The 23,662-nt window shown below is 38.2% G+C and overlaps 1 protein-coding gene across 3 annotated transcripts in view; it reads left to right on the top strand.

Annotated features, from left to right (window-relative positions):
• DOP1A (DOP1 leucine zipper like protein A) overlaps nucleotides 1-23,662 on the top strand; it is a 110,368-nt gene that overhangs the window by 60,858 nt on the left and 25,848 nt on the right. For 2 of the 3 annotated variants that reach the window (XM_060030284.2, XM_060030281.2), the window contains exons 14-22: nucleotides 8,401-9,022; nucleotides 9,658-9,932; nucleotides 11,029-11,181; nucleotides 14,708-14,808; nucleotides 16,183-16,442; nucleotides 17,981-19,970; nucleotides 20,802-20,913; nucleotides 21,020-21,202; nucleotides 22,619-22,744. In XM_060030284.2, coding sequence (XP_059886267.1) covers nucleotides 8,401-9,022; nucleotides 9,658-9,932; nucleotides 11,029-11,181; nucleotides 14,708-14,808; nucleotides 16,183-16,442; nucleotides 17,981-19,970; nucleotides 20,802-20,913; nucleotides 21,020-21,202; nucleotides 22,619-22,744 — 3,822 coding nt within the window. Of the gene's footprint in view, nucleotides 1-8,400; nucleotides 9,023-9,657; nucleotides 9,933-11,028; nucleotides 11,182-14,707; nucleotides 14,809-16,182; nucleotides 16,443-17,980; nucleotides 19,971-20,768; nucleotides 20,914-21,019; nucleotides 21,203-22,618; nucleotides 22,745-23,662 lie in introns of all 3 variants that reach the window. The other variant, XM_060030280.1, reaches the window with a different exon arrangement.

Genomic DNA, 23,662 nt, shown 5'->3' with positions numbered 1-23,662 from the left:
CTTCTCCTCTAGATTATAAACAGTTCCTTTTGTTCCAAATATCTAATGTGGGAAATAATGTCGGTTCAGTAACTGCTTGTTGAAAGAATGTAAGCTTAATAGCAAACACTTAAATAGTAGTTTACATATTTCAGACAGAAGTTTCACTTCATAGGGTCCCAAATAGAAGACTTACTAGATTTTATTTCTAGTTTTTGTTTTTCTTTTAACATCTTTATTGGAGTATCATTGTTTTACAATGGTGTGTTAGTTTCTGCTGTAAAACAGAGTGAATCAGCTATACATATACATATATCCCCATTTCTCCTCTCTCTTGTGTCTCCCTCCCACCCTCCCTATCCCACCCCTCTAGGTGGTCACAAAGCACTGAGCTGATCTCCCTGTGCCTTGCAGCTGCTTCCCACTAACTATCTGTTTTACATTTGGTAGTGTATATATGTCAGTGCCACTCTCTCACTTCGTCCCAGCTTACCCTTCCCCCTCCCCTTGTCCTCAAGTCCATTCTCTACGTCTGTGTCTTTATTCCTGTCCTGCCCCTAGGTTCTTCAAAACCAGTTTTGTTTTTTTTTTTAGATTCCATATATATGTGTTAGCATACGGTATTTGTTTTTCTCTTTCTGACTTACTTCACTCCGTATGACAGACTCTAGGTCCATCCACCTCACTACAAATAACTCAATTTCATTTCCTCTTATGGCTGAGTAATATTCCATTGTATATATGTGCCACATCTTCTTTAACTATTCATCTGTCAATGGCCACTTAGGTTGTTTCCATCTCCTGGCTATTGTAAATAGAGCTGCAATGAACATTGTGGTACATGACTCTTTTTGAATTATGATTTTCTCAGAGTATATGCCCAGTAATGGGATTGCTGGGTCATATGGTAGTTCTATTTTTAGTTTTTTAAGGAACCTCCATACTGTTCTCCATAGTGGCTGTATCAATTTACACTCCCACCAACAGTGCAAGAGGGTTCCCTTTTCTCCATAACCTCTCCGGCATGTATTGTTTGTACATTTTTTGATGAAGGCTATTCTGACTGGTGTGAGGTGATACCTCATTGTAGTTTTCATTTGCATTTCTCTAATGATTAATGATGTTGAGCATCCTTTCATGTGTTTGTTGGCAATCTGTGTATCTTCTTTGGAGAAATGTCTATTTATGTCTTCTGCCCATTTTTGGATTGGGTTGTTTGTTTTTTTGATATTGAGCTGCATGAGCTCCTTGTAAATTTTGGAGATTAATCCTTTGATTCCTTTTGCACATATTTTCTACCTCTACCATTCTGAGGGTTGTCTTTTCGTCTTGTTTATGGTTTCCTTTGCTTTGCAAAAGCTTTTAAGTTTCATTAGGTCCCATTTGTTTATTTTTGTTTTTATTTCCATTCCTCTAGGAGGTGGGTCAAAAAGGATCTTACTGTGATTTATGTCATAGAGTGTTCTGCCTATGTTTTCCTCTAGGACTTCTATAGTGTCTGGCCTTACATTTAGGTCTTTAATCCATTTTGAGTTTATTTTTTTGTGGTGCTAGGGAGTGTTCTAATTTCATTCTTTTACATGTAGCTCTCCAGTTTTCCCAGCACCGCTTATTGAAGAGGCTGTCTTTTCTCCATTGTATATTCTTGCCTCCTTTATTACAGATAAGGTGACCATATGTGCGCGTGTTTACCTCTGCGCTTTCTGTCCTGTTCCATTGATCTATATTTTTCTTTTTGTGCCAGTAGTATATCGTCTTGATTACTGTAGCTTTGTAGTATAGTCTGAAGTCCAGGAGCCTGATTCCTCCAGCTCCGTTTTTCGTTCTCAAGATTACTTTGGCTATTCAGGGTCTTCTGTGTTTCCATACAAATTGTGACATTTTTTGATCTAGTTCTGTGAAAAATGCCATTGGTAGTTTGATAGGGATTGCATTGAATCTGTAGATTGCTTTGGGTAGTAGAGTGATTTTCACAATGTTGATTCTTCCAATCTAAGAACATGGTATGTCTCTCCATCTATTTGCATCATCTTTAATTTCTTTCATCAGTGTCTTATAATTTTCTGCATACAGGTCTTTTGTCTCCTTAGGTAGGTTTATTCATATATATTTTATTCTTTTTGTTGCAGTGGTAAATGAGAGTATTTTCTTAATTTCACTTTCAGGTTTTTCATCATTAGTGTATAGGAATGCCAGAGATTTCTGTGCATTAATTTTGTATCCTGCTACTTTACCAAATTCATTGATTAGTTCTAGTAGTTTTCTGGTAGCAACTTTAGGATTCTTTATGTATAGTATCATGTCATCTGCAAACAGTGACAGCTTTACTTCTTCGTTTCTGATTTGGGTTCCTTTTATTTCTTTTTCTTCTCTGCTGTGGCTAAAACTTCCAAAACTATGTTGAATAATAGTGCTGAGTAGTGGGCAACCTTGTCTTGTTCCTAATCTTAGTGGAAATGGTTTCAGTTTTTCACCATTGAGAACAGTGTTGGCTGTGGGTTTGTCATATATGGCCTTTATTATGTTGAGGTAAGTTCCCTCTATGCCTGTTTTCTGGAGGTTTTTTATCATAAATGGGTGTTGCATTTTGTCAAAAGCTTTTTCTGCATCTGTTGAGATTATCATATGGTTTTTATCCTTCATTTTGTTAATATGGTGTATCACGTTGATTGATTTGCGTATATTGAAGAATCCTTGCATTCCTGGGACAAACCCCACTTGATCATGGTGTATGATCCTTTTAATGTGTTGTTGGATTCTGTTTGCTAGTATTTTGTTGTGGATTTTTACATCTATGTTCATCAGTGATATTGGTCTGTAGTTTTCTTTCTTTGTGACATCTTTGTCTGGTCTTGCTATCAGGGTGATGGTGGCCCCGTAGAATGAGTTTGGGAGTGTTCCGTTCGCTGCTATATTTTGGAAGAGTTTGAGAAGGATAGGTGTTAGCTCTTCTGTAAATGTTTGATAGAATGCGCCTGTGAAGTCATCTGGTCCTGGGCTTTTGTTTGCTGGAAGATTTTTTTTTTTTTTTTGCGGTACACAGGCCTCTCACTGTTCCGGCCTCTCCCATTGCGGAGCACAGGCTCCGGACGCGCAGGCTCAGCGGCCATGGCTCACGGGCCCAGCCGCTCTGCGGCATGTGGGATCTTCCCAGAACGGGGCACGAACCCATGTCCCCTGCATCGGCAGGTGGACTCTCAACCACTGCGCCACCAGGGAAGCCCTGCTGGAAGATTTTTAATCACTGTCTCAATTTCAGTGCTTGTGATTGGTCTGTTTATATTTTTTATTTCTTCCTGGTTCAGTCTCGGAAGGTTGTGCTTTTCTAAGAATTTGTCCATATCTTCCAGTTGTCCATTTTATTGGCATATAGTTGCTTGTAGCCTTCTCTCATGTTCCTTTGTATTTCTGCAGTGTCAGTTGTTACTTCTCCTTTTTCATTTCTAATTCTGTTGATTTGAGTCTTCTCCTTTTTTTTCTTGATGCATCTGGCTAATGGTTTATCAATTTTGTTTATCTTCTCAAAGAACCAACTTACAGTTTTATTGATCTTTGCTATTGTTTCCTTCATTTCTTTTTCATTTATTTCTGATATGATCTTTATGATTTCTTTCTTTCTGCTAACTTTGGGGGTTTTTTGTTCTTTTTTCTCTAATTGCTTTAGGTGTAAGTTTAGGTTATTTATTTGAGATGTTTCTTGTTTCTTAAGGTAGGATTGTATTGCTATAAACTTCCCTCTTAGAACTGCTTTTGCTGCATCCCATAGGTTTTGGGTCATAGTGTTTTCATTGTTATTTGTTTCTAGGTATTTTTGATTTCCTCTTTGATTTCTTCACTGATCTCTTGGTTATTTAGTAGCATATTGTTTAGCCTCCATGTGTTTGTATTTCTTACAGATTTTTTCTGTAATTGATATGTAGTCTCATATCGTTGTGGTCAGAAAAGATACTTGATACGATTTCAACTTTCTTAAATTTACCAAAGCTTGATTTGTGACCCAGGATATGATCTATCCTGGAGAATGTTCCATGAGCACTTGAGAAGAAATTGTATTCTGTTGTTTTTGAATGGAATGTCCTATAAATATCAATTAAGTCCATCTTGTTTAATGCATCATTTAAAGCTTGTGTTTCCTTATTTATTTTCATTTTGGATGATCTGTCCATGGGTGAAAGTGGGGTGTTAAAGTCCCCTACTATGAATGTGTTACTGTCGATTTCCCCTTTTATGGCTGTTAGCATTTGCCTTATGTATTGAGGTGCTCCTATGTTGGGTGCATAAATATTTACAATTGTTATATCTTCTTCTTGGATCGATCCCTTGATCATTATGTAGTGTCCTTCTTTGTCTCTTGTAATACTCTTTATTTTAAAGTCTATTTTGTCTGATATGAGAATTGCTACTCCAGCTTTCTTTTGATTTCCATTTGCATGGAATATCTTTTTCCATCCCCTCAACTTTCAGTCTGTATGTGTCCCTAGGTCTTAAGTGGGTCTCTTGTAGACAGCATATATACAGATCTTGTTTTTGTATCCATTCAGTCAGTCTGTGTCTTTTAGTTGGAGCATTTTATCCATTTACATTTAAGGTAATTATCGATATGTATGCTCCTATTCCCATTTTCTTAATTTTTTGGGTTTGTTATTGTAGGTCTTTTCCTATTCTTTGGTTTCCTGCCTAGAGAAGTTCCTTTAGCATTTGTTGTAAAGCTGGTTTGGTGGTGCTGAATTCTCTTTGCTTTTGCTTGTCTGTAAAGGTTTTAATTTCTCCATCGAATCTGAATGAGATCCTTGCTGGGTAGAGTAATCTTGGTTGTAGGTTTTCCCCTTTCATCACTTTAAGTATGTCCTGCCACTTCCTTCTGGCTTGCAGAGTTTCTGCTGAAAGATCAGCTGTTAACCTTATGGGGATTCCCTTCTGTGTTATTTGTTGCTTTTCCCTTGCTGCTTTTAATATTTTTTCTTTGTATTTAATTTTTGATAGTTTGATTAATATGTGTCTTGGCGTGTTTCTCCTTGGATTTATCCTGTATGGGACTCTCTGCACTTCCTGGATTTGGTTGACTATTTCCTTTCCCATATTAGGGAAGTTTTCACCTATAATCTCTTCAAATATTTTCTCAGTCCCTTTCTTTTTCTCTTCTTTAGGGACCCCTATAATTCGAATGTTGGTGTGTTTAATGTTGTGCCAGGGGTCTCTGAGACTGTCCTCAATTCTTTCCATTCTTTTTTCTTTATTCTGCTCTGCGGTAGTTATTTCCACTATTGTATCTGCCAGGTCACTTATCCGTTCTTATGCTTCAGTTATTCTGCTATTGATTCCTTGTAGAGAATTTTTAATTTCGTTTATTGTGTTATTCATCATTGTTTGCTCTTTAGTTCTTCTAGGTCCTTGTTCAACACTTCTTGTATTTTCTCCATTCTATTTCCAAGATTTAGGATCATCTTTACTATCATTACTCTGAATTCGTTTTCAGGTAGACTGCCTATTTCCTCTTCATTTGTTCAGTCTGGTGGGTTTTTACCTGGCTCCTTCATCAGCTGTGTATTTCTCTGTCTTCTTATTTTGCTTCACTTACTGTGTTTGGGGTCTCCTTTTCACAGGCTGCAGGTTCGTAGTTCCCGTTTTTTTTTGGTATCTACCCGCAATGGGTAGGGTTGTTTCTGTGGGTTGCGTAGGCTTCCTGGCGGAGGGGACTGGTGCCTGTGTTCTGGTGGATGAGGCTGGGTCTTGTCTTTCTGATGGGCAGGACCATGTCCGGTGGTGTGTTTTGGGGTGTCTGTGGACTTATTATGATTTTAGGCAGCTTCTCTGCTAATGGGTGGGGTTGGTTTCCTGTCTTGCTAGTTGTTTGGCATAGGGTGTCCAGCACTGGAACTTGCTAGTCATTTTGTGGAGCTGGGTCGTAGCACTGAGATGGAAATCTCTGGGAGAGCTTTCGCTGTTTAATATTATGTGGGACTGGGAGGTCTCTGGTGGACCAGCATCCTGAACTCAGCTCTCCCACCTCAGAGGCTCAGACCTGACCCTCAGCTGGAGCACTAAGACCCTGTCAGCCACTCGGCTCAGAAGCAAAGGGAGAAAGAAAAGAAAGAAAGAAAGAAAGAATAAAATAAAGTTTTTAAAATAAAAAAAGTAAAAATATTAAAAAGTAATAAAAAAAAAGGAAAAGAGAAGGGAGCAACCAAACCAAAAAACAAATCTACCAATGATAACAAGTACTAAGAACTCTACTAAAAAAACAAAGAAAAAAAATACAGACAGACAGAACCCTAGGACAAATGGTAAAGGCAAATCTGTACAGACAAAATCACATAAAGAAGCATACACATACACACTAACAAAAAGAGAAAATATCTATATATATATTAAAAAAAGGAAGAGAGCAACCAAATCAATAAACAAATCTACCAATGATAATAAACTCTAAACACTAAAATAAAATAAACATAAAACTGGAAACAAATTAGATGCAGAAAGCAAACCCCAAGTCTACAGTTGCTCCCAAAGTCCACCTCCTCAGTTTGGGATGATTCATTGTCTATTCAGGTATTCCAGAGATGCAGGTACATCAAGTTGATTGTGGAGATTTAATCCGCTGCTCCTGAGGCTGCATGGAGAGATTTCCCTTTCTCTTCTTTGTTCGCACAGCTCCCAGGGGCTCAGCTTTGGATTTGGCCCCGCCTCTGCATGTAGGTCGCCGGAGGGCGTTTGTTCTTCGCTCAGACAGGACGGGGTTAAAGGAGCTGCTGATTTGGGGGCTCTGGCTCACTCAGGCTGGGGGGAGGGAGGGGCACGGCTGTGGGGTGGGCCTGCGGCGGCAGAGGCCAGCACGACATTGCACCAGCCTGAGGCACGCTGTGCGTTCTCCCGGGGAAGTTGTCCCTGGATCACGGGACCCTGGCAGTGGCGGGCTGCACAGGCTCCTGGGAGGGGAGGTGTGGATAGTGACCTGTGCTCACACACAGGCTTCTTGGTGGCGGCAGCAGCAGCCTTAGCGTCTCATGCCCGTCTCGGGGTCCACGCTGATAGCCGCGGCTCGTGCCGCCCTTCTCTGGAGCTCATTTAGACGGTGGTCTGAATCCCCTCTCCTCGCGCACCCCAAAACAATGGTTTCTTGCCTCTTGGGCAGGTCCAGACTTTTTCCCGGAGTCCCTCCTGTCTAGCCACGGTGCACTAACCCCCTTCAGGCTGTGTTCAAGCAGCCAACCCCAGTCCTCTCCCTGGGATCCGACCTCCGAAGCCCGAGCCTCAGCTTCCAGCCCCTGCCCGCCCCGGTGGGTGAGCAGACAAGCCTCTCAGGCTGGTGAGTGCCGATCGGCACCGATCCTCTGTGCGGGAATCTCTCCGCTTTGCCCCCCGCACCCCTGTGGCTGCGCTCTCCTCCGCGGCCCTGAAGCTTCCCCCTCCGCCACCCGCAGTCTCCACCCGCGAAGGGGCTTCCTAGTGTGTGGAAACCTTTCCTCCTTCACAGCTCCCTCCCAGAGGTGCAGGTCCCGTTCCTATTCTTTTGTCTCTGTTTATTCTTTCTTTTGCCCTACCCAGGTACGTGGGGGGTTTCTTGCCTTTTGGGAGGTCTGAGGTCTCCTGCCAGCATTCAGTAGGTGTTCTGTAGGAGTTGTTCCACATGTAGATGTATTTCTGATGCATTTGTGGGGAGGAAGGTGATCTCCATGTCTTCTCTGCCATTTTGAAGGTCACCCTATTTCTAGTTTTTAAAATGTCATTTTTTTAATCTTACATGTCGCATTCCATGCATTGTTTAGACATTAGGAAAGTGATTTCATGAAGTAGATTGAATAAATTATTAGCAGTTTGAAAACAAGGATGTAGATCCTAGAGAGTTTTACATATACGTATTTTGTCCTCAAGAACCTAAGCTTAAGTTATGCATATAGCAAATAATAAATATTTATTGAATAGCTTTATATTAATGTATTAATTAGAACCGTATCAGTATTTCCTATTAGCATAGATATGTGAATCAATTGTAGAAACTCTTTTTTTAAGATTCAACCAAATATATAGATTAGGGCTTCCCTGGTGGTTGAGAGTCCACCTGCTGATGCAGGGGATGCGGGCTCATGCCCTGGTCCGGGAAGATCCCACATGCCGCGGAGCAGCTGGGCCCGTGAGCCATGGTCGCTGAGCCTGTGCGTCCGGAGCCTGTGCTCCGCAACAGGAGAGGCCACAACAGTGAGAGGCCCGCATACCGCAAAAAACAAAACAAAACAAAACAAAACCATATATATATATATATATACAGACACATATATGTATAGATTAAGTTGTGAAATGTGAATTAGGTTGTGAATAAGTCAAATCTAAAGCTGACTTCCTTCAAAATGTGACTTTTTAATTTTAATTTCTAATATAATACATTTAGTTACTCAGCCTTCTGCTCTTTTTACACTCTACCAGGTATTATCAGTTTCTCTTGAAAATCCTACTGAAGTGTTTGAAGATGGAGAAAATCCACCAAGTAGTCGCTCCTCAGAGAGTGGATTCACTGAGTTCATACAATATCAAGCAGACCGAACTGATGACATCGACAGAGAACTGAGTGAGGGACCGGAGGCAGTTGCCATCCCAATTGGCAGCACATCATCTGAAACAGAAACGGCCTCCACTGTGGGATCTGAAGAAACTATCATCCAGCCCCCTTCCCTAGTCACTCAGGGGACAACACCCCAAAGTGGGAAGACAACGCAAAAAACTGCAATGCAGTGCTGCTTGGAGTATGTCCAACAGTTTCTCACCAGACTTATCAACCTCTACATCATTCAGAGTAACTCTTTCTCTCAGGCTTTGGCTACAGAGCATCAAGGGGATCTTAGTCGAGAGCTAGGAGAGACTTCAGACTGGGACAGGGATTCCCATAGTGGTGTAAAAGAGAGAAACATAAGTAAACAGAAAACTTCAAAAGAATACCTTTCTGCCTTCCTTGCTGCCTGTCAGCTCTTCCTGGAGTGCTCAAGCTTCCCAGTTTACATTGCTGAAGGGAACCATACTTCAGAGTTATGTTCTGAAAAATCAGAGACTGGTAAGGTCATCTCTGTTTTATTTATTTAAAAATATTTTTTATGGCATGCTTTCCCCTCCCCCTTTATTTTAAGGAACGCTCAGATATTAAAACTGGGATTTCTTTTAGCCTCTTAATTTTTAAAACTTTTATTTTAATTTGTAGATGTTTTTTCAATGAAATACTGTCATTATGGGGAGATTGATATGTTGGAAAATTTCCTGATTTCTTTTATTATGACTAGCATCATATGTGATTACCTTCATTTAAATTTTTATTTATATATATATATATATATATATATATATATATACACACACACACACAGACATATACACACACACATACATAGTACACACACATAGTACAGTGAGTACTACATAATGTTAATTGATTACTAAACTTTTTTTAGGACAGAAAATAGGTTGTATGACTTGCATAAGAAAAATACATATTAAAAAATTCTTATGAAATTCCTGTTGCTGCTTTATTTTCTTGAAGCTCTAGTCTAAGTGAGAAACCATGGTTTTGTTCACCGAGCAAGGCCTAAAGTTATTTGGTAGAAGTGCTTTGTGTTTTGAAATTAACTTGGAAGATAGAGTGTGCGTGAAAGGTTCAGTGTGATGGACCGTGTTGGCTTCCGGCTTTCGTTTCAGACTGGGAGCACGTGCAGCCTCCACTGTGGCTCCAGACGCTGATGACCGCTTGCCTCCAAGCAAGTGATTGCAGTGTGCAGAGCGCTGCGATTTCACTAGTGATGGATCTGGTAGGATTGACTCAGTCGGTGGCCATGGTCACTGGGGAAAACATCAACAGTGTGGAGCCTGCACAACCCTTAAGTCCAAACCAGGGAAGAGTAGCTGTGGTTATTAGACCTCCCCTCACTCCGGGCAATCTGAGATATATAGCTGAGAAGACTGAATTTTTCAAGGTGAGCTCTAAGGAATACATTCATGACTAAGATGATACTTGAGCTAATTTGCATAGCAGAGATTTTAAAGAAGATAATCAGGCTTAATTAAACACCTCTTAATATCATACCATATAGGAAAAGACACCACACTTGATCAGTGCTGCTTGACCGGTCTTCTCCCCAGTTTTGTGAGGAGAAAAAAGATAAGGATGAGGGGAGTATTAGGGTAGAGAGAAAAGTTCATTTATACAGTAAAATGTATTTCCAGATAAAGTGGTTGTGACACTTTTGCTTCTCGTAGAGTGCAACCTCAGCTCTCCAAAACACCCAGAAAAAGTTTTCTGACTCTGAATTGTCTGATGATCATTTGTGATGTATGATGTCGTTCAAAAAAAATGCAGTCTTTGATCTCTGTCACAACAGTACATATGATATCCTCTACATAGAAAGAACATCAAGTATATTTGACTTAAGCAGGTAGACTATTTATATATAAAATTTTTTTTTAATTTTAATGTAATTTCAAGTTATTGTGCCCCTCCAGATAGTTCCTCCTGCTAGGTTAGAGTTGGGTTCTACAATGTTGTGGTGAACCCTGATGACTTGCATTTTTATTAATGCTGTCATGGATCATCAAGTGCTGTGTTAACACATGTAGCACTGAAATACGTACAAACTATTTTGTACGTTTTAAGTAGTTTGCATATTTGGACTATGAATTATATATCACTTTGCAGCATATAACTGTAAACGTTACAGTGCCTTCAATGTGGGATTTATATCCTCTTAAAGATAACATATTCTAGCATCACTTTACTAAACGTCTCTAAAATAGTGAAATGGGGTCTCATCTGGACCCTGTAAAAAGTGATTACATATCTGCTGTTTAAGGTAAATATAATTAAAGGACTATCATAAGAGGTTCTAAAAGCCTGGACCAGAAAGTGAACAGATGGAAAGCTACACTTTTAAATCTCATTCCAGTGGCATAATGAGTATTAAGACCTTCTAGGTCTGGCAGTCAGAGGCTTGTTTGTACCTAATAGGAAATGTCTGTTAAATAAGTTTCCATTTGCAATTTTGTAACTGTGACTTTTACATCTTTTTTTTATAGCACGTAGCTTTAACATTGTGGAACCAGATGGGAGATGGGACACCTCAGCACCACCAGAAGAGTGTGGAACTGTTTTATCAATTACATAACTTGGTTCCTTCTTCTAGCATCTGTGAGGATGTTATAAGTCAGCAGTTGACCCATAAAGATAAGGTAAATTCTTCTCTTCTTATCCTGTGCCCACCCTACCTCCTGCTCGTATTATACTAAAAGGTAAATTAAGGAAACTCTAGGAAAATTATTTCATCTAGTATCTGAATAAGAGATAATATGAATTCATTCAGTGATCATCAAATCTTTAAAATACATGTGTTCTATTCTTTTTAGAGGAAAGTTCTTTACATAAGCGTCAGTAATATGAAAAATCAAGGAACCCAAAATCAAATGCTGGGTTTATTTCTTGGTTCAGGATACCACCTGTGGGGAGTGATGATTAAAGTTGTTGGTGGTCCAAGTTCTTGGATTGTTTAAAGATGTATTCGGTGGCCTCAGTTATGAAACTGGTGGATACATTAACTAATATATGTGAAATGACATTTATAAGCTATAGAGTGTTAGTATGTGAGATTATATTATTTGCCTTATAATAAACATCCAAAATAAGGATTTTGTATCCTAATGTATATGAAGTGTGATACATACGTCAGTTAGAGTAAAGATGGCTGAGTCATGACTGGGCCTGAGAAGAAACTAGAACGATCATTCTGATTGACCTGTTCAGGGTAACTTAATGAAGTTTGTGGTCTTCCTGTATCTGCTCTCTAACATTAATTTTAAGAAGATTTTATTGAACAGCTTTTAGAAGTGGATTGCCCTCATTTTGAAAAGTTCTCAATGCTAGTGAGATTGAATGGGTTATGTTCAAAAAGACACTGTGTAGAGTAAATGCAGCATTTGGCAGGGGGACCTGGCAAATGAAGGAGTAAATGAGAGGACTGAAAAGCTTATGCCAAGAAAACTGTTAAAATTCTAATTTTACTTCAACACATTCTTTCAGAATTGTTCAGAAAATTTTAAATAGAGCCTTGTATTTCAGTGCAGTAATTTGCTTTACATTAAGTATAAATCTAGGACAGATTATACACCTGTTTACTTGTATAACATTTCATTTTAAAGAAATACTAAGCTCTGAATAAAGATATTATATATCCATGGAAAAAACTATCTGTTATTACTTTTATTTACATGTTTCTGTTGGTTGATGTACAAACACAGGCTTCACTGGAAAAACATTTATTAGGCCCACAGAAAAAGCAGGTGCTCCTCTAACCCATCACAAACAGTTTAGACAGTCGAAATCCCGATTTCAGGGGTCTTTTACTGGAAGGATTCCACAAATGCTGGAGGAAGACTATAAAATTTTTGGAATATTACAATTTCTTTTTCTCTGTTTTTTAAATTTTATTTATTTTTTTTTATACAGCAGGTTCTTATGAGTTATCCATTTTATACACATCAGTGTATACATGTCAATCCCAATCTCCCAATTCATCCCACCACCACCACCACCACCACCCGCCACTTTCCCCCTTGGTGTCCATACGTTTGTTCTCTACATCTGTGTCTCTCTTTCTGCCCTGCAAACCGGTTCATCTATACCATTTTTCTAGATTCCACATATATGTGTTAATATACGATATTTGTTTTTCTCTTTCTAACTGACTTCACTCTGTATAACAGTCTCTAGGTCCATCCACATCTCCACAAATGACCCAATTTCATTCCTTTTCATGGCTGAGTGATATTCCATTGTATATATGTACCACATCATCTTTATCCATTCGTCTGTCGATGGGCATTTAGGTTGCTTCCATGACCTGGCTATTGTAAATAGTGCTGCAGTGAACACTGGGGTGCATGTGTCTTTTTGAATTACGATTTTCTCAGGGTATATGTCCAGTAGTGGGATTGCTGGGTCATATGGTAATTCTATTTTTAGTTTTTTAAGGAACCTCCATACTGTTCTCCATAGTGGCTGTATGAGTTTACATTCCCACCAACAGTGCAAGAGGGTTCCCTTTTCTCCACACCCTCTCCAGCATTTGTTGCTTGTAGATTTTCTGATGATGCCCATTCTAACTGGTGTGAGGTGATACCTCATTGTAGTTTTGATTTGCATTTCTCTAATGATTAGTGATGTTGAGCAGCTTTTCATGTGCTTCTTGGCCATCTGTATGTCTTCTTTGGAGAGATGTCCATTTAGGTCTTCTGTCCATTTTTGGATTGGGTTGTTTGTTTTTTTGATATTGAGCTGCATGAGTTGTTTATATATTTTGGAGATTAATCCTTTGTCTGTTAGTTCATTTGAAAATATTTTTTCCCATTCTGAGGGTTGTCTTTTCATCTTGTTTATAGTTTCCTTTGCTGTGCAAAAGCTTTTAAGTTTCATTAGGTCCCATTTGTTTATTTTTTTTATTATTTCCATTACTCTAGGAGGTGGGTCAAAAAAGATCTTGCTGTGAATTATGTCATAGAGGGTTCTTCCTGTGTTTTCCTCTAAGAGTTTTAAAATGCCTGGTCTTACATTTAGGTCTTTCATCCATTTTGAGTTTATTTTTGTGTATAGTGTTACGGAGTGTTCTAATTTCATTCTTTTACATGTACCTGTCCAGTTTTCCCAGCACCACTTATTGAAGAGGCTGTCTTTTCTCCATTGTATATCCTTGCCTCCTTTCTCATAGATTAGTTGACCATAGGTGCGTGGGTTGACTTCTGGGCTTTCTATCTTGTTCCATTGATCTATGTTTCTGTTTTTGTGCCAGTATCATATTGTCTTGATGAATGTAGCTTTGTAGTATAGTCTGAAGTCAGGGAGTCTGATTCCTCCAGCTCCATTTTTTTCCCCTCAAGATTGCTTTGGCTATTTGGGGTCTTTTGTGTCTCCATGCAAATTTTAAGATTTTTTGTTCTAGTTCCGTAAAAAATTCCATTGGTAATTTGGTAAGGATTACATTGAATCTGTAGATTGCTTTGGGTAGTATAGTCATTTTCACAATATTGATTCTTTCAATCCAAGAACAATTTCTATGTGATTTTCCATTAACACATTTTCATTATCTAATACCAAATACTGGTCTTTCTAAATAATTTATTTTTCCATTATTCTATCCATTGTTATCTTAACAGTTAATCTTTTCCAAATAATCCCAAAAGTGATATAATATTTTTCTTGTAGAAATAATTTTTTTAGGTCCTTAATATTTTTAATCTAATAAACCAGCTTTGTAGGTGTTGATAAAATCATTTGGGATTAACGTGTAATTTCTGGGAGCAAAACCAAATTATATAGTGCCATAAAATTGGTTTTGACTACTGTGTACTTATATATTAAAATGAGGGGGAAAGTGCTTCCTATACTCAGAATATCATAACATGCACATTATTAGGTTTTTCCATCCCCTGTTATAAAATAATCTAGTAAACTGATTACCTAAACTAAATAATAACTTATGTGGCAGCATGAGATGATCCTTTAGTTTTAATATTTCTTTATATATTTAAGTATTTTCCACTTTTCTACTTCCATAAAAAACACAGCTTATTTCATCGGGTGTTGGAGTTCTGTGAACATTGAACATAATACAACATAATACTCTGTCTTAAATAACTACTTTGTTCATACTAAAATCACTTAATACCTTCAAAGAGTAATAAAATAATCTCTCATATTCATCCTCAGAAAATAAGGATGGAAGCACATGCAAAATTTGCAGTTCTTTGGCATCTAACGAGGGACCTCCATATAAATAAGTCTTCATCTTTTGCACGGTCTTTTGACAGGTTGGTTACATTTTATATTCTGATATCTTAATGTTTCTTTTCGTGAATCCCTTGGCCTATTTGGTAGGGGAGAGGGGGCAGGGATAGGAGAGAGCAACTTGCGATTTTATAAAGAGAATTTATAAATTATTTTTTAAAATCTAAGCTGTATTAAAAGGCATGGCATTTTCATTTATCTAACAGATTTTCACCTTTCATGCTCTGGAGCACCCAGTGCCCCTTCCTTTCATTGGATGACTTCATCAAGTTACTTCTGTGTGCCAGGAGCCATTCTAGGTGTCAGGGTTATAGCAACAGATACAGCCTGCTTGAGTTCACATTCAGTGAAATTTCATATAAACAGTAGATTGTATAAGTGTTTCTCTAGTAATCATTCTCAGTCTTCTGCCTGAACCAGACCTTAAAATCTACAGCAAAAATACTGACAAAGCGCTTCCATGGATTAAAACAATCTGTAGTTAACTGCCTGAGAGTTTGTCTAGACTACATAGATGACCCATACCCCAAATATGAGATTTGCAGTAACTTCCAAGGAGATGCCATTTATAGGTAAATTTACATACATTGGCATAGATAGCAGTCTCACCAGCAAGTCTCATAGAGGTGGCCCCAAATCTAACTACACTGGAGCCCCACTCAGGATCAGATGTGGACTCTACTGGATGTTATTTCAGCTGGTGATTTCACGCAGCATCACCATTTTAAAACGGTCTGCTGTTGAACCCCTGTAATGAACTGGTCCCTGGGCCTAGGTGCTTTACAAATACCATCTGTAATTTAATGACCGCCTGTCCTCATCACGTGAGGCAGTGAAGGCCCCAGTGAAGTTAAGTGATTTGCCCAAGATCGTTATACACGAGGTGAAGTGGATGGCCCAGATTTGAATCTTAGGTTGTCTGATTCCAAACTATACCTCCACACCTTTCACCTTGAATTAAGCACATTGCTTTCAACTGGTAAAGAGAATGGGCGCAGTGGGGCACAGACCAACATGAAAGTAGTGTTGACTTGCAGATGGTTCAGTATTTGGTGATGTGAACAGTAATATGTTGCTAAAACAAGACTAATTGTCTAAGGGTTTTTTTTTCTGTTTTTTATTATTTTTCTTTTAAAAGTAATGTATGCTTGTGAAATTTCAAAAAACACAAGAAAAGAGAAAAAACTATTTCTCCTTTCTTATTGTATCTACTGAGACTGGGGATTAAGATTATTAAAATACTGTGGTCAAAAGTTATTCTGAAGTATGATTACTTTAAAATAGTTAATTCAAAGCAAGAAACACAACTTATCGTAATGTTAATTTTAGAAAAATTAGAGTGTTAAAATTAAAGTAGGTATTTTGCTCTTTGTTTTAATTATTGGTGTTTATTGTAGGTCACTGTTCATCATGTTAGATAGCCTTAACAGTCTCGATGGTTCCACCAGCTCTGTGGGACAAGCCTGGCTGAACCAAGTCCTGCAAAGACATGATATTGCAAGAGTTTTGGAACCACTGCTATTGCTCTTGCTTCATCCCAAAACTCAGAGGGTTTCAGTGCAGCGGGTACAAGCAGAACGTTATTGGAATAAGGCCCCCTGTTATCCCGGAGAAGAGAATGACAAGCATTTCATGCAAAACTTTTCCTGCAATAATGGTGAATATCACACGGAAGTAGAACAACTTTATTTAGAATTAAATTATTAAAATAAAATGAAAGGCGGACACAACAGTGATTGTCAGGAGAACCAAACGTGAGAATTTCTCCCTGCGCTGATTTTCTCCCCTCCTCATGGACTAGCAGTGCTCACATGGGCTGTGTCAGTATGTACCTTATCAGTGACCATCACAGGGGACTTGGATCTCTGTTATCAGTTGCTTCTTTCAGGGGAGGACTCAGCCCAGCTCTGGTCAGAAACATTCTTCAGTATTAATAAATAACCTTTAGAGTTTATAATCCTGGCCCTGCAAGGCTCTGTAGATACTTCACTGGGAATCTTTAGTAAGCTTATAATGCACTTTATATTTCATGCATCATTTTCCTCATCTGTAAAATAGGAATGATAATACCCATCTCTCAGGGCTTCATTGTGAATGTCAGATATAGTAATGTTTGTGACATATTTAGTGCAGAGACTAGTGTGTTTGATAAATATTCTCTATTGCTAGAATAAAGTCCACACTTCACAAATTGCCAAATGATACCCTCTGTAATACACTGATAATGGCCCCCTTAGGTTAATATACCTTAGGGACAAAGGACTCAATATTTCATTTGTATCTCTTGTCAAATAATCCTGGGAGGTCAGTAATGAAAGGTCATTTGACCGAGCAGGAAGCTGATGCTTAGAAGGCTGTGGCTTTCTCAAAGTCCCACAGCTGGTAAGTGGTTAAGCTAGAACTAAACTGTCGTGCTCCTACTTCATCTTTAGTGTGTTTCTACAGAGCCTTGGTTCCTTTCTCTAACTACCTTTCCACTGCTTCCCCTGAATCTTCTAAGAACATGCTCTACCCTGCTTATTGCCAGAACTCTTGTGTTAGCGCTTTGCCTGCCATAGTTCCTGCCTGTCAGCTGAATTCTCATCTGTCCTCTGAGATCATTCTCAGACCTCACCTGTGGTGTCATGATGCTTTTCCTAAATTTGAAGCATCTGATTTTGCACTGCTTGCATGGAACTAAGCCTCTCTAAAAGAATGTCCCCACAAAAGTACCGAAATGGATGTTTGTGATGCCCTGCTAGTTTTAAACTTCTTAGAGAGAACAGTGATGTCTTTTCCTTACCTCACCCTCCTGTCCTGGTTTAGGGCCTTACTCAAACTATATAATTCATAAATGCTTGTTGAATTTTATTAAAATCAAGAAGATTATGTATTTATATATTAACTATATACTAAATGATTTTAAAAGGATGTCGTATTTGGGGATAAGGGCAAAGTTTTATATTTTATCTGTTAAATGTGCTGTTTTGTTTAATTCAGTTGAATAATAGGCCTTCTAGTATTGAATTGTCTATTAAATTCTAGTTAATGGTCATCTACATAATTTTCTAACTTAAGTCTAGCATATTAATAAATATTTTAATAGGAAAATACAAGGAGGTAATGAAAGTAATGATTAAAAATCTTGTTCAGTCTACATTTCAGTTATTTTAATATATTTTATATTTTTCCTTTACTCTTTTTCTCATATGCCAGTAAGCCAAGTACAACTCATTGCATCGAAAGGAAATGGTGAAAAGACGCTTACCATGGATGAAATAGAGAACTTCAGTCTTACTGTTAATCCATTAAGTGACAGACTGTCCCTTCTAAGTACCAGCAGTGAGACAATTCCAATGGTTGTATCTGATTTTGATCTTCCAGACCAACAGATAGAAATACTTCAGAGTTCTGACTCTGGATGTTCTCAGTCCTCTGGTGGGGACAACTTGAGTTACGAAGTTGATCCTGAAAACGTGAATGCACAAGAGGATTCCCAGATGCCAAACGTAGGCTCCCCAGATGATGATGTTCAGCAGGTAGTCTTTGACCTGATATGTAAAGTCGTAAGTGGCCTCGAAGCAGAATCTGCGTCAGTGCCATCTCAGTTAGAAATTGAAGATATGCCCCCAAAGGACAACGATGTAGATCCGGGTGAGGAGATGATTAAAAGTGAAGACCAGTCCGCTCAGCAGAGTCAGATTGCTTTGCCAAGTAACGAAAATTCTCGGTTTTTGTCTGTGTCTGCAGAGGAAGGCTGTGAGTGTGTGCCAAATGGAATCTCCAGAAATAGCTCCTCACCTTGTATTTCAGGAACCACACAGATTCTCCATGACTCTTCTGTTGCTGCTACAGAAACCAGATCTAGACAGAGAAGTCACAGCAGTATTCAGTTCAGCTTCAAAGAAAAATTATCAGAAAAAGTCTCAGAGAAAGAAACAATTGTTAAGGAGTCAGGTAAACAACCTGGAGCAAAACCTAAAGTAAAACTTGCCAGAAAAAAGGATGATGACAAGAAGAAAACTTCAAGTGAGAAACTCAAACAAACCAGTGTTTTCTTTAGTGATGGTCTGGATTTAGAGAACTGGTATAGCTGTGGAGAGGGAGAGATTTCCGAAATTGAGAGTGACATGGGTTCTCCAGGTTCACGGAGATCTCCCAATTTCAACATCCATCCACTCTATCAACATGTGCTTTTGTATCTGCAGTTGTATGATTCATCAAGGACTCTGTATGCTTTTTCTGCCATCAAGGCCATCTTGAAAACTAACCCCATTGCTTTTGTAAACGCCATTTCAACCACGAGTGTAAATAATGCATATACTCCTCAGCTGTCTCTGCTTCAGAACCTATTGGCCAGACACCGGATTTCTGTTATGGGCAAAGATTTTTATAGTCACATTCCTGTGGACTCGAATCATAATTTCCGGAGTTCTATGTACATAGAAATCCTTATTTCCCTCTGCTTATATTATATGCGTAGCCATTACCCAACTCATGTCAAGGTCACGTCACAAGATTTAATAGGCAATCGAAACATGCAGATGATGAGCATCGAAATTTTGACACTCCTCTTTACTGAGCTGGCAAAAGTCATCGAAAGCTCTGCGAAAGGTTTCCCTAGTTTTATCTCTGATATGTTATCTAAGTGCAAAGTTCAGAAAGTGATTCTTCACTGTTTGCTGTCGTCTATCTTTAGTGCACAGAAATGGCACAGTGAAAAGATGGCAGGTAAGAACATGGTTGCTGTGGAAGAAGGTTTCTCAGAGGACAGCCTGATCAATTTCTCAGAAGATGAATTTGACAATGGCAGCACACTCCAGTCACAGCTTCTTAAAGTGCTTCAGAGGCTCATTGTTCTAGAACACAGGGTAATGACTATCCCTGAAGAGAATGAAACAGGTTTTGATTTTGTGGTATCTGATCTGGAACACATCAATCCCCATCAGCCCATGACTTCTCTTCAGTATTTGCATGCCCAGCCAATCACATCTCAAGGCATGTTCCTCTGTGCGGTGATACGAGCTTTACATCAGCACTGTGCTTGTAAGATGCACCCACAATGGATTGGTTTAATCACATCTACTCTGCCTTACATGGGAAAAGTTCTACAGAGAGTGGTTGTTTCTGTGACACTACAGCTTTGCAGAAATCTAGATAACCTAATTCAACAGTACAAATATGAAACAGGATTATCTGATAGTAGGTAAGGGTTGATTTTTAATTTTGTCATTATTAACATTTTTTACATATATTACTGCTTAATCATCTAGTAAGTCAGTTGCAGTTTGGGGAAGTAAATTAGTGGTTCTCATTAGGTTACAAACAGTATCTTATTTTCATAAAGAACATTGAGGAAGAGTATCAACAAAAGAATCAGGAGTGGAAAACAAGGAATATATAAACAGGACTTTTTTCTCCTAAGAGCTGAAATTAATTTTGATGCTCTTAACAGAGCTGGCAAACGTAATAGAAAGCTCAGCAAAGGGTCTCCCTGGTTTTATCTGATATCTTTATCTAAGTGCAAATTAATTTCACACTAAAATTAATTTAAAATTACAAATCTTTTCCCATCTGATTTTACTTCTCATTCAGGATTTTCAGTTTGGTGGCGAATTTTATCTGTATCCCCAGGCCATGTTCAAAATTAATCTGTCAAAATTACCCAGATGTTTAATAGACTAGTGTCTGGTTTATCTCCTGTATAATCTCAGGTACTAGATATAAAATATCAGAAAACTGCCTGTATCCTTTAATATTGATATGCCTGCCATTACATGGTTGCTAGAGATTTACTGGCTGTATTTATTTTGTGTAGAATTTATTATCCAAAAAGAACTTTAGTACATTTAATGTGACTCACTTATTTTATTAGATGAGGATATAAAAGCTCCTAATTTATTCACTTAGTTATTTATTTATATAATATTTATTGAGCACTTAGTGTGTGCCTGTCACATGCTAGACATTTACTACTGATAAAACACAAACTTCTCTTTCACAGAACTTGTGTTCAAATGGATGCATTTTATTTCAGGCCTCTGTGGATGGCATCAATTATTCCACCAGATATGATTCTTACCCTTTTGGAAGGGATCACAGCCATTATCCACTACTGTTTGTTGGACCCCACTACCCAGTATCACCAAGTAAGACTGCACAAATATTTGACTGCTTTTTAAAGATTATGAGGCCTAATAAGTCCCATTTGTAATCCTCAGGAAGTGATACATTTTCTTCCCCCAACTTCAATAGCTTTTGGTCAATGTAGACCAGAAACACCTGTTCGAAGCCCGCAGTGGAATCCTCTCGATCCTTCACATGATCATGTCCTCTGTGACACTGCTTTGGAGCGCACTGCATCAGGCCGATTCTTCGGAAAAGATACCCATTGCTGCATCCGCCTCTGTTACCACTATCAATCTTGGAGCCACAAAGGTTAGATGATTCACACTTCACCCTTGGCGCTCAAGAGGCTATTTGAGGATTCTCCCAAAGACTGTGTTCTGAATTTGTGAATAATTTGAGTAGTATTTATGATTCTCTGCATGGATTGTGTAATTAGTTATCAAGTAATTTTTTTAGCCGTTTTATTGAGGTGACATAACACAAAATTCACTCTTTTTAAGCATACATAATTCAGTGTTTGTGTTTGTTTTTGTTTTGTTTTTAGTAAATGTACAGAGCTGTAGTACTGTCCCCACAACCTAACGTTTGAGCGCACCCCTCACCACAGAAAGAGGCCTCCTGCCCATCTGCAGCCCTCGGTTCCCATCCCTAACCACAATCAACCACTAATCTGTTTTCTGTACACCGATTTGCTTTTACCACTTACAGGCCATTTCCTGTAAATGGAATTATACATTATTCGGTCTTTTGTATCTAGTTTCTTTCATATGACATAATATTTTTGAGGTTCATTCATACATGTTATAACTTTGTTCCTTTTTTTAGGACATTTCAAGCTGACATTTTAATATGCAAATCTCTCCCGGAAAACAGTTTAGCAATATGTACAGAGATCTTTAAGTTTCATAGTCTTTGACCTAGTAATCTACTTTAGTAATGAATTCTGAGGTAATCAAAATTATGTAAATATATACATAAAATATTTATTATAGCCTTATCTAATGGCAGAAAAAAGAGAGATCCTAAACAATAAGGAAATGACTAAATAAATTATCTGTTCAGTGTTATATATTATAGAGCCACTAATGTCGTGGTTTTGAAGAATTCTTAGTGGATGGAAAGTGCTTAAAAGTTTAGTGGAACAGGGATGTTACATAATTAAACAAATATTGTATTTCTAATTATGTAAAAAAAATTTATCTGCAGAAAAAGGAATAAAGAAAATTCACGTGTTAATAGTGATTATCTTAATATGATGAGGTTAATCGTTGATTTAATAAAAGTGTTTTTCTTCTTATACTCTTAGGTATTTTCCAAATTTTCTACTTTATATTTAGAGGAAAATTATGTGAATGTTTAAAAGCGTGTTAGGCTATGGCAGGTTGTCAAATTGATATCCCTCAATTACCTCATCTTGCTCCTAGACCTGACTTCCTAGATCTGGGAGTCATGGGAGTACACCAGGCACTGCGGGGGAAGGGTAGAAATCATTAGAAAATTGTATTTAAGTCCTGATGTTTGGATTAAACTATTACAGGGTTTTTTTTTTCCTTTTGAATTAAAATGACCATGGTTGCATCTCTTAACACTATTAAAGTTTCCTCTACCATTATGTAGGTAGTAAAACATACAAGTTCTGTATATTATTTCAAGAAAAACTAAAAGTGCAGTTATTAATGCTTCCATAATTTTTAATTCACTTGTCATTTGCTTAAATTTTTGTAGAACTTGAGACAGCAGATCCTAGAATTATTGGGGCCCATTTCAATGAATCATGGTGTTCACTTTATGGCTGCCATCGCCTTTGTATGGAATGAAAGAAGACAGAACAAAACCACCACTAGGACCAAGGTATGTATTTGTCTTTTCATTTGGTAAGCATATGGTGAGCACATGCTGATTTTCAATTCTCCATTAGTTGCAGTGGGGCTGGGATAGGGTGGGTGGTGGAAAGGCAACAAGTTTGTGTACAGGTTTAGATAATGATATATTGCCTAAATTTCTTAAATAAATGTAAAAGATATTTTATGTGAAGACAGGTAATTAATGTAATATTAAAACTGTAGCTGTATTTTACATAGAAATGGTAATATAATGCAATGTGTTTTTTAAATGATAGTCATTCAGGGTACAGGGCAAGAATATGGAGAGAAATTTTCATCTTGACTAGTTTTTCGTTACAACGTGACCTCTTAAATCATTTCTAAATGTAATTCATATGTTGTCTTTGGATTATGTATGTGAAAATTTTGTTGCTTTGTGGGTATGAAAGCTCAAAAAAGTGTTCTTGGACTTCACTGGTGGTCCAGTGGTTAAGAATCCACCTTCCAATGCACGGGATGCGGGTTCGATCCCTGGTTGGGGAACTAAGATCCCACATGCTGCGGGGCAACTAAGCCTGCGCACCACAACCAGAGAGCTCATATGCCGCAACTACAGAGTTCACATGCTCTGGAGCCCGTGCACCACGACTAGAGAGAAACCCATGCGCCATGACTAGAGAGAAACCCGCGTGCCACAACTAGAGAGGAGCCTGCGTGCCGCAACAAAAAGATCCCACGTGCCACCGCTAAGACCCGATGCAGCCAAAAATAAATGAAATTAATAAATTTTTTTAATCTGAAAAGAAAAAAAGCTCAAAAAAGTGTTCTAGATTGGATATAAATACTAACTCATTAGAATACTAAGGCTATTAAATAATTTATGTTCCCATAAGATATATGATTTGTCCAGCTAAAGGTTTCTAATCTTATTTTTGTGCTGATTTCA

Source organism: Delphinus delphis, chromosome 14 (assembly GCF_949987515.2).
Source record: "Delphinus delphis chromosome 14, mDelDel1.2, whole genome shotgun sequence".
Lineage (NCBI taxonomy): Eukaryota > Metazoa > Chordata > Mammalia > Artiodactyla > Delphinidae > Delphinus > Delphinus delphis.
This window is presented reverse-complemented; position numbering and strand designations above follow the sequence as displayed.